Below are 12259 nucleotides of genomic sequence, written 5' to 3'. Positions count from 1 at the left end.
ATGTTACAGATCTGTGAATTTATATGAATGAGATACCTTCTTTTTTCTTTTTTTTCTTTAGTACCACACAACTTCTAAACAAGAGTAGAAGTTAAAATCATAGATTTTCCCTCTTCTTTGGTGTTGAAATGAAACATGATGATTTCAGCTTCTTTGTCAACATGGAAGACAATGGGAAGCATTTCAGACTTATTAATATGGAAGGTATTAGCTTTGCTTTATCATGTTTCTTTGTGGAGATTTCAGATGCACAGCCCTGAAGCTGTCAACACTGGCTGGATTAGGTAGCCAGTTCCAAAAGATATTTCTAAACAACTCTCTTTTGGCCTCATTATGTTATATTCCACACAGATACATTGCAGCCTAATGTACCATCTGACACTTTTTATGATGAAACACCTCCAAGTAGGAAGAAAAAAAAAAAAAAGCTCTGCCCTGGAAATCTGATGTAAATGACAGGGTGCTGGGATTTTTGCCTAAAGCAGGTAATTGGAATATTCTACAGATAAAAACTGCCAACACATCAAAGTTCACTGCATACTGTGCAATTTGGGTTTGAGCGAGCTCAAGACATCACACACGGAATGGAATTCATATCTAACAGCATGAAACAGTGTCATTAAAGCACAGTCATTCCTTTCTAGGTAGTTTTATTATTTATTATGAATATTAATCTGCCCCGATTTCAACTGTGTGGACTCAGATATAAACAGTTTTCAAATAGAAAGAGTTGTTTTTCTTCTCTTCCTTTAATGATATCCTTTTCATATTTTCTATTACATTCACTTTCTAGTGGATTCATGGATGGTTTGAAACCTTAACAAGTTTCTGATACATTTTTCCAGTAGATCTATTATGTTACTGAGGTTGCGATAAAGTGTCCATGTAATTGCTTCACTTCAAATTGTCAACAAGCATGTAGATAACTAACTAACTGTGTTTTAATAAGTATAATCAAATGAACACACATTTATTACATTATATAATTAGAAATTGGTAACAATCCATAAAGATGGGAATATTGTCCTTAAAATGATCAGTTTGCAAATTAAAACCAATATGCAGAAGATCTTACCTTTCGAGATAACTTTCCTGGAACCTCTCTGCTTTTCTGCAGATTAAGTTGAATAACAGATTTATCTTTCTGAAATATCTTATGGCTCCCCAAAGAGTGATCACTGAAGAACAAAAAATGAGCAGTCATTTCCTCCTGTAATATCCCCAAGTGTTAATTTTATTCTCTGATTTAATTTCTTTGTGTTTTTGGAATTAAGTCTGATAAAAGTTTTATATATATTCCTAGTATTATATATGTTTGATATTTCTTTTTAAATGCCAAGATGTTATAATTATCTCCAAATGCATTGTGCTTGAAAATGATTAGATGCTTTAAGAGTGGACATATAATATAAACTATAATACAGAATATTTTACATATTCAAAGTTGGTTTTGCCAGCCATCTCAACACCGAGGACAGCATGATTCCAGAGGGTCCAATTGACACCACAAAGTGTATGTGGAGACAACTGTACCAAAGAAGCAGGGTGGTGAGGTGAAAATGTTACCAGCTTTAGAGACAGCTCCATAACCTTATGAAGGTCAATTAAACTATCTGAAGCTCAATGTTTTCTTCTTTAGAGTTGGGATATTAATGTCTACATCAAAGGATTGACAAGCAGATTAAACAAACAAAAAAAGATTTATTCATAGTTCAGAAATTTCTGAACTATGTAATATATTTTTCCCCTTCCTCCCTCCCTCACTCCCTCCCTCTTCCTTCCTTCCTTCCTTCCTTCTTCCCTCCCTTCCTCCCTCTCTTCCTTCTTCCCTCCCTCCCTCCCTCCCTTTTTTCTCTTTCTTTCTTTCTTTCTTTCTTTCTTTCTTTCTTTCTTTCTTTCTTTCTTTCTTTCTTTTCTTTCTTTCTTTCTTTCTTTCTCGACGCTTGCTTAATTTTCCCTCTGTCTGTAAACATTAATGTTTACAGTGTAAATCTGATTCCTTGTCAGTAAAGGGCTTTTACTATATTATCTCTTCTACAGCTTTGAATTTCTGTATCTCTAGAGACTCTGAGTCATTAAAAAGAGTAAATTGTGCTAATGTACTTTGATTAAGAATCTTGGTTAAAAATATGAAGAATTTCAGGAGAAACAACCGTAATATTAAAAATCTGGGGCAGAAGTGCCCTGCTAGCTCAGTCGGTAGAGCATGAGACTCTTAAAAATCTGGGGCACTTAAGGTGATATATTCATTTATTTGGAAAATTCACTGAATATTTTGGACTACCTATTTCCAACAATGTCAAATAAAACATTATTATGTTAATATGAATTAAATTCTCTGTATTTTTATTTTCACAAAGACTACATATTTAAAAAAACAAAACAACCTCTCCACTCACCCAAATGGTAAAAGTATACATAACATGTTCCATGCCCTATTATCATTTCTCCTATTAGTCTAAACTAGATTTCATTCCCATTCTATCTTACTCTTATCTTGTTCTTTGAGTTATTTCTACTGTTAGTCTAGACATAGGAAAAGGCCTGTCTATTCCCTGAATTCCTGGAATCATTCACTCCTGGATTTCTCCTCACTGAAGGTCTTCCCCAATGGTCATTTTCATATTCTATCACATATAATCAACCTCCTCTCCTTTTACCTCCCCCATCTTAACTCCTTTCTCCCTTAGATTTCTGTTTCGATTCTTTTTTTTTTTAATATACTTTTTATTGATTTTATACAGAGAGGAAGGGAGAGAGATAGAGAGTTAGAAACATCGATGAGAGAGAGTCATCGATCAGCTGCCTCTTGCACACCCCCTACTGGGGATATGCCCGCAACCAAGGTACATGCCCTTGACCGGAATCGAACCCGGGTCCCTTCAGTCCCCAAGCCGACGCTCTATCCATTGAGCCAAACCGGTCCCGGCTCTGTTTCGATTCTGAGAAGCGATTAATTCTATCAACCTAACTTGCTCTCTGGAAGCTCCTTTTCCCCAGTGTGTTGAAGTTTGGGCCCTGTATTCTAGTCCAATGAATTCAACTTCAGATATAGCTACTGCTTTCTCAAACCGACTTTATTTTATCCAACAGGTAAAACAGATGTCCAGTAAATAGGAATCTCATATAATAATGAATTACATTTTTTGTATTATTATATCATGTAATATTTGATGTGTACTTATATTAAGGATTAAAAATGTATTTTTTTAAATTAAATCAACTGAGCAATATTTAATACCATGTTATTCATCTTCCAAGTGTTTGAGTGTTTTGGATTATAATGGAACTCCCATTTGACCCAGTGATCCCACTTCTAGGAATATATATCAAGAAGCAAGAAAGACCAGTCAGAAAGAATATATGCACTCCTCTGTTCATAACAGCACAATTTACAATAGCTAAGATTTGGAAACAGCCTAAGTGCCCATCAGCAGATGAGTGGATTAAGAAACTGGTACATCTACAAATGAAATACTATGCTGCTGTAAAAAAAGAAGGAATTCCTAGCATTTGCAACAGCATGGATGGAACTGGAGAGCATTATGCTAAATGAAATAAGTTAGCCAGAGAAAGATAAATATCACATGATCTCACTCATCTATGGGAAATAATGAACAACATCAAGTGATGAACAAAAACAGATTCAGAGGCAGGGAAACATCGATCAGACTGTCAAACCTCAGGGGGAAGGTAGGGGAGGGTAAGGGTATGGGGGGGAGGTCAAACAAATGACTTGTATTCATAGATATAAGCCTAACCAATGGACACAGACACCAGTGGGGGTGAGGGCATGAGTAGGGGAGATTGGGAAGGCAATGAGGAGATGAGGACATCTATGTAACACCTTAATCAATAAAGAAATTAAAATGCAAAAAAAGGAAAAAAAATAACTGAACATCCTGTACTTTTATTTCCAAAATCTGCCAATTCTTCTTCTTTCTAAAAGGAAAGTAATTCTTTCCTTATCTTTGCCTACGTATGTGTACATTTTATCTTTAAACTAAAAACACCTACATAGCCTCTCAGTAGCCAAAGTTTTTATATTAGAATTAGAGGCCTGGTGCATGAAAAAAAATTATTTAACATGCCATATTTTACAATCCTGTAACGTTTTTTATAACTAGCAATTTGTATTTATCTCTTCCACCTTTTCATCCACCCCCAAGCCCTCAAACAGTTTAGCTTCTTTAATAACAAGAATATGCTTGGGCTTGAGGAAGAATATGAATGGAGAATTGGTTTAGATTTTTATATATTTTTTTCTAATCCTTTCAATTGATTTTTGTTATTGTTGTTTTTTGTTAATCCTCACCTGAGGATATTTTTCCATTGGTGTTTAGAGAGAGTGGAAGGAAGTGGGAGAATATTTTCTATTGATTTTTAGAGAGAGGCAGACATCATTATGAGAGAGATTTATCAATTGGTTGCCTCCCTGAAGCCCCTGACTGCGGCTGAGGATTGAGCATGCAACCAGAATTGAACTTGGGACCCTTCAGTCTATGGGCTGCTGTTTTTCCACTGGGCCAAACCGGTTAGGGCTCAACTGATTTCTTCCACATTTAATTCAGCACTAAACGTTTTGAATGATTACTCTTTTTGATTAATCTTTAAAGAATTCAACTTAATTATTTCATAGCAACATTAACTTACTTATTTGCTCTTTATATTTATTTCCTTAATCTATTTGAGATATATTTATTAAACTGAAATATAGCCTCAATTTTAAACATTTCTTTCTACATAATAGAAACTTTCTTATACATTCCTAATTAATATGAACATCTTTTAATCTCTGACTTATTTAACACATGACCAATTTTTATAAGTAGGCCATCTGTTACTGGATTCTAAGCATTCCATTAATTCATCCATCTATTCTTATGCCAATACCAAATTGCTTCAATTCTTTAATTTTACAGCATATTTTGAAGTGCGAAAATGAGTGAAAGCCACCATTTGAAAATATGTCTATTTTTGCACAATTTCACTTCAAGAACAATTGTAGAATTAGTGTGCCAATATGAAAGAGAAAATGTTAATATTGTGTTGATTTATCTTTTATTTATGGAGTTATATGATAAGAGTTGGCTTTTAAAAAATATATACTTTATTGATTTTTTACAGAGAGGAAGGGAGAGGGATAGAGAGTTAGAAACATCGATGAGAAAGAAACATCGATCAGCTGCCTCCTGCACACCTCCTACTGGGATGTGCCTGCAACCAAGGTACATGCCCTTGACCAGAATCAAACCTGGGACCATTCAGTCCACAGGCTGACGCTCTATCCACTGAGCCAAACCAGTTTTAGTAAGAGTTGGCATTTTGGTAATATTAAATCTTCCTTCCAAGGAAAAGAATATTTCTATATGCATTTAGGTTCTCTTTTATGCCCTTCAGTAAAGTGTTAGTTTTCTCCCAAGATGTTTTATAGATTCTGTTCTATTATCAATCAAAGATTTTTCCATGATATTTATTAGCTGGGTTTTGTGTTCATTTTGCTTGTGTGATTCTGTTGTAATCTCTAAAGATTTGGTGCAATTTGCCTAAAATGAAATGTTCCATTCTCCACTGCTCATTGTTCTATTACACTGTTATACTTCTCCTTGAGCTAATTTTGAAAAATTATTTTCCTTAGAAAATTGCCTGCTTTTTAGAAAGCTGTCTAGTGAATGTCCCAACCCCATCCTATCTTGACTATCTTTTGACATTTACCTGGGAACTTTGCAATCCCCTTGCTGTTGTTTTGTCCTATCCATGCTATTTACCTTTATTGCTTTTCAGTAATATTGCTATTTTTTTCCCCCTGTCATTTCATGAGAATTTTGGTGGGTTAGTGGGTAGATTTATGTTTTTGTTCTAACATATGGACTCAGTCTTGAAAATATGTAATTATCATTTTAATTAGGGGAGTATCATGTATAACTTTGCATGAAGTGAGATCTTAAAAACTGGAAAGGAAGCATTGTAGCATTGTTCTGGTCCACCTCCTTCATTTTGCAAAAAAAAAGGACTCTGGTTTCAACAAAATAAGACCATAGATTAGAATATAAATATTGGGAGTAAACACAACACACTTAAAAATTATTTATAGATTCAAGCATTCCTTTTATAATGTGTTATAATTTTCTTTTTATAAAAGGAGAGGTGAGGTGTTCTGCAAATTGTGGGCTAAATATAACAGGTCTCATGGAAAATGAGATTGGGAGAGAGCACTAAAGTCAGTACAGGTCTCTAACCAGAGAGCATGCTCACGTGCACACACCCATAGGCACACAAACACACATGCAACACGCACAGATCTTGGTAAAAACACTAGCATTGTTTTAGAAGAAACATCTAATTCCAGAAATGTAAACAAAATATATAGAAAATAAAAAGGGTTGTAAAAGTGTATTTAGTTTGGTAAAGATGATATAAGTAAGTTTTGATGCTGCTGAATGTAGAGACAACCAAAAAACAACAAATATTGTGCAGAATTTTGTAGTAAGTTTTTTCAAGACAGAGCTTGAGGCCAAGCTGAGGGGGAAAAATGCACGTTGGGTAATTGGTCACTTGTAACTGTTACGACAGCAGCTTCCTGCATATTTTGCATTAAACCACTGTTAAATAGTGGAGCAAAATATTATCACACCAGACAAATTCACAGGTATTAAGTTGACTTTTGTGAACAAACTGATTCATGTTACAGGGATATGGTATACTGCAGAAGAGATTGCATTCGCTTCATTTCTCCAGGCATCATGTTTAAAATACCATGTAGTCCTTTCTGTGTGTGTCAGTAATAACAAAAACTATTACTAAGCCAGAATTGTCACTTAAGTCTTTGGTTACTTAAAGGAATACAGAACCTCCAATAACATTACACTTTCTAAGAGCTGCAAACTACTGTTCACTACTTTGCCATTACTGTGTTTGGCAAGACTACCATTCTTATGAATTTGTTTTCCATGATCCAAAGTTAGCCTCTCCAATACAATAACCACTAGACCATTGTGGCTACTGAGTACTTGCAAAGTGCTATAACAACTATATATATATTTTTTGTGGGGTAAGGGGAAGGGGGATAAGTAGTTTTTCTTCTCAATAAAATTAAGTATTTAATTTAACTAATTTGAACAAATTGGTTCTTTTAAATACATTCAGAACAGCCTAAGTATTTCAATAATATAATCTACTAAGTTTTAACTGACTAGACCTACTTTGAGCAAAGAAATACATTAAGGTATGTTTCTCTTTTACATGGCTTTGCTCTTCCAATGATAAACTATTATCTTAAAAATTTATATACTATAAGCTAGCTTTTTCCTTACTGGTAATTAATAGTCTTATTTTTTACTTTGAATAAAAGGCAATTCCAATTTATAATAAAATCTTGAAAGAATAAATTAATTCAAACTATCACAGGATTAGCTAAAACATTTTTTAATAGTAAAAGTTTCCTTTAAAAGATTATTTTAAAATTCTAATTATATTTAATTTCTGAAGAGGACTATTTTACACTAATCAATGGTATTCAACATTTTCTCTGTTATGAAGGACACAGAACACAGAAAAGAGACCCACAAGTAGACAGCCAGATCATACAATGCTAATGATGACTAAAGAGGTAGATACTGTCTTCATAATTTAGATTTAAGAATCTATATGACAATTTCAAAGGAAGATTATTAATGAGCATAGTTTTCTGTTTTATCTTCTACTTCAGGGTTCTAACATCCTTGACAAAAGTCAATTAAAAAATAAAGAAAAGTTTTGTTTTGTTAATTTTTAAAAATTAAGGACATAAAATCTGGCCCTAACTATAAGCCCAAGCAGAATTTTCAAGGAAGGTTATTCTGTTCCTCTAATTCTGCACTTATGGTTTACTACTCACAACACAGTCATGATTTACTCAGGAAAAGCCTTTAAGTGCAATAAATTTTATTGTTTCACACTGCAGCTGATAAGGACAATTATTTTTAATTTGAATTAGAGAATAAGACCAACAGCAAGATTTTTGATAGAAGAAATTACTTAAATCACATAAGTTAGGAGTAAGAAACACAAAACCATGCACTCCTAGTAAATAGGCTAGATAATCTATATATATAAAAGCCTACGTGATCATCCAACCATTTGACCATTTGACTGGTAGCTATGACAGGCACTGACAGGGGGCAAATGCTCAATGCAGGTGCTGCCGAGCTGTGATGATTTGGCAGCAGCAGTTGTCGGGTGACACATCCGGAACCAGAAAGGGGAAAACATGATTCTGGGGTGCATCACCTGAGAACTGCCCTCTCGCAATCTGGGACCCCTCAGGGGATGTCAGAGAGCTAGATTTAGGCTCGATCTCTACAGGCTAGGATGAGGGATCTCACTGGTGCATGAACCAATGCACCAGGCCTCTAGTTAGATATAAAATTATGAAGTAGCATTAAACTTCATATATTATATTTATAAATTTAAAAAAACTCATGAGATGGTTGCAAGTCCAGATGAACAGTTATTGCTACTCCTGGATGCAGAGTGGGATGCAGGGTCACCTAAGGAAACAGCCCAGTTGTCCTCTATTTATCCTGTCCTCAAGCCTGCCTCTACAGAAGCCCAGTAGAGTGTCTATGGATAAGATCATGGGAATAGGGAAATGGAATTAAAAAGAACACTGCTACCATGGTAATTAATGTGGGGCTTTCAAGACCAGAACATGAAAGAAGCTGTTAATATTTTTTGAATGAACAAAATAACTTCTGTTATTTCTCTATTTAATTTATTCTGACTTAATTTGGCTTTGCATGTCGTTCTTTGTATTAAGCTACCATAAGCCTAGGAGAGAATTAATGAATTTTCTGTCCTAATTCTTTAATTTACTCTTTGGTCATAATACATTATTTAAAACTGTTTATAAGGCAGTTTTTGAGACTATATTTGAAGTAATATCGCATTTTTTAGAATAGTTATGCAAACATGATATCAATGTTTGTTATTGTGCTTGTAGAAAAATTTAACAGGGAGAGGGAGAGGCAGAACAAGAGCCAGAGAAAGAGAAAATTTAATATTGTAATTGACAGAAAAATGTTTGTGATACTAAATTAGGATGAATATTAAATAAGTTGCCATAACAATATAGTTGATTTGTCAAAATGAATTTTGGCTTGCTAGGAAAGTTATCTTTCTTACTTTCACAATATGTCCCAAACATATAAATTTTGTGCATAGTCTAGATTCTTGGTTCATTAATAGACTCTAATTTCTTGCTACTTGAAATGTGAACAGGGAACTATGAACATCAGCATCACACAGAAACTTGTTAAAAATGCAGTCTTGGGCCACAACCCAGACAAAACTAAGAGAATGTTTTTTAACAAGTTCCTCAGGTGGCTAGCATACACAGTTAAGTCTGAGAACACTGTTTTAACAAATCAATATAAATGTGTAGGTTCTGTCTATTTATCTATTTACCTACCTACCTATCATCATAATATTTATTTACATTAGCTCCCTTTTCAAGATTTTATGTATTTACTAAACTTAGTTTAAAAAAAAAAAGAAAGGAAAATATGACTTAAGGAAGAAGTGAAAAATAGAGTATTATAAATATACCATTGTCAAAATTGTAAAAAAAATATCCTGACAATTGACATTTTTAACTGTGAGTACAAAAAGTTAAGGTTTAGCTACTTCCTCAAAACTTGATTGATTTGATTGATTCAGCGAATAGTTACTTATTGTGACTATTTTTTTAATTTAAATTATATAAGTCTCCTTTTTCTCCCATTAACCTCTCCCCAGGCCGCACCCACCCCCCAGCACATGCCTTCACACATCTACTGTCTGTGTCCATTGGTTAAGCTTATATGCATGCATACAAGTCCTTTGGTTGATTTCTTACCGGCCTACTCCTCTCTCCCCCCAACCCCTTTTGTCATAAGTTGGACAGTCTGTTCAATGCTTCTATGTCTCTAGTTCTATTTTTGTTCATCAATTTATGTTGTTCTATTCAAAAAATGAGTGAGATCATGTGATATTTATCTTTCTCTGATTGGCTTATTTCGCTTAGCATAATGCTCTCCAGTTCCATCCATGCTGTTGCAAATGGTAAAAATTCCTTCTTTTTTGCAGCAGCATACAATTCCATTGTGTAGATGTACCACAGTTTTCTAATCCACTCATTTGCTGATGGGAACTTAGGCTGTTTCCAAATTTTAGCTATGGTGAATTGTGCTGCTATGAACATAGGGGTGCATATATCCTTTTTGATTGATCTTTGTTTTCTTGGGATATATATTTTCCTAGAAGTGGAGTTACTAAGTCAAATGGGAGTTCCATTTTTAATTATTTGAGGAAACTCCATACTGTTTTCCAAAGTGGTTGCACCAGTCTGCATTCCCAACAGCATTGCACAAGGGTTCCTTCTCCTCCACATCCTCGCTAGCACTTGTAGTTTGTTGATTTGTTGATGATAGCCATTCTGACAGGTGTGAGATGGTATTTCATTGTTGTTTTGATTTGGATCTTTTAGATGATTAGAAACTTTGAGCATGTTTTCATCTGTCTCTTGGCCTGCTGTATGTCCTCTTTTGAAAAGTGTCTACTTAGGTCCTTCACCCATTTTTTAATTGGATTACTTATCTTCTTTTTGTTAAAATGTATGAGTTCCCTATAAATGTTGGAGATTAAAGCCTTATCAGAAATAACATTGGCAAATATGTTCTCCCATGCAGTGGGCTTTCTTGTTGTTTTGTTGATGTTTTCTTTTGCTGTGAAGAGGCTTTTTATTTTGATGTTGTCCCATTTGTTTATTTTCTTCTGAGTTTTCATTGTCCTAGGAGCTATATTGGTAAAGACAGTGCTACAACATATGTCTGCTATTTTGCTGCCTACGGATTCTTCTAAGATTTTTATTGTGACTATTTTAAAATATATACCATTTGAATGGCAAAAAAGAGTTTAAATTTAAAGGATTTAAATTTATCTAATCCAAAATAGATGAGAAACTGCAAAAAGTAGCAACTAAATATTATGCATCTCTTTCTACAAGCCAGATGAAGCCTAGTTCTGATAATACAAGGAAAGCTTAAAACGAAAAACCTTTGTACATCATACTATAACAGTAATAGTTTCCCCCCCACCCCTATGGGGAAGAGATACCTTTCTACTTAATTCATTACATTTTAACAACTATATATTTTTAATTTGTTAAGTCCCACATTTTACAGAAACTCAAAGCAATCCATACATAACAAAACAACTACTAGATCCTAATAAAAATTTGTACATTTGGAATTAAAGATTACTAAAATGTAATTCTAAAACCTATTTGTAAAATAGAAAAAAATATATAATATTAACAATTTAATTTTGAAAGGTAAATAAACTGAAATCAAAGTGAAACCAAAATGTGGGGTGTTTGAGTCTGAATTCATTGTCTCTCAAAGTCAAAGAATGAGGTAATGGACAAAAATGGTTAATGGAGGCAAAGTTTCTTGAGAGCATCATGCAAATCAGAGTGTATTAGTCCATTGTAGAGTCCCACTTGGCCATGAGCCTCCGGGGCACAAAGATGAGATCCTGCCACAGGAACGTCAGGAAACATCCTGTTCCCAGGTAAAGAGGGAGGGCCAGAGGAAGTGCATGTCTTTTAATCTAGGGGGTGGGTACAGCCTCGATAGCTCTTAATTGTTTTTTTCAAAGAACTCAGCCTACATAACATTCTTGGGATTGGTTATATGCCTCACTGTATTGTGATTGGTTATCTGCAAGATACCTGTCTTAGCAGCATTCATAAATGTTAAGGCTTGTGTCTCTTGTGCATGCCCCTCCTTCCCAGCCCCATTGGATGTCTTAGTAACTCTACCTGGTTGGGTTCCCTGGTTTTTATCTCAGTCCCTGTATATTTAGTTCCACTTTGTCTCCTCAAAAAGAGGTTAATGCGTTTCTCCAAAGCAACTGTGATAGGGAGCAGCCTTATCAGCAGAGGATAGAATTTGTTTGATACTCTTTATCTGCTTAAACAGTCTCAACATTCCAAAAACAAACTAATTTTTGTTTAATCAGAAAACCATACATGACGTTTAAAGTCCACTTTTAGTGATTATAATTTACCTTTATTTTGGTCAAACTATCTCTAAACATTTCCTGATTATAGATTTTTTTTTTAATTTAAATATCAGAAAATGAGTGTTCTGAAAGTTGTGTTTTGTTTTTTCTTGTGTTTGACCGAAATGCTATATGTTGAGTTAAAAACCGAGGTTTAATGTACAAATATACGATCGTT

At 34.3% G+C, this 12259-nt stretch overlaps 1 protein-coding gene across 1 annotated transcript in view; it reads right to left on the bottom strand.

Annotated features, from left to right (window-relative positions):
- PIK3C2G (phosphatidylinositol-4-phosphate 3-kinase catalytic subunit type 2 gamma) overlaps positions 1-12259 on the bottom strand; it is a 264337-nt gene that overhangs the window by 221695 nt on the left and 30383 nt on the right. The window contains exon 6 of the mRNA XM_036458057.2: positions 1076-1178. Within this exon, the coding sequence (XP_036313950.1) occupies positions 1076-1178 (103 nt within the window). The remainder of the gene's footprint in view (positions 1-1075; positions 1179-12259) is intronic.

The sequence above is a fragment of the Pipistrellus kuhlii genome, unplaced genomic scaffold (assembly GCF_014108245.1).
Source record: "Pipistrellus kuhlii isolate mPipKuh1 unplaced genomic scaffold, mPipKuh1.p scaffold_m20_p_3, whole genome shotgun sequence".
NCBI classification, from domain to species: domain Eukaryota; kingdom Metazoa; phylum Chordata; class Mammalia; order Chiroptera; family Vespertilionidae; genus Pipistrellus; species Pipistrellus kuhlii.
This window is presented reverse-complemented; position numbering and strand designations above follow the sequence as displayed.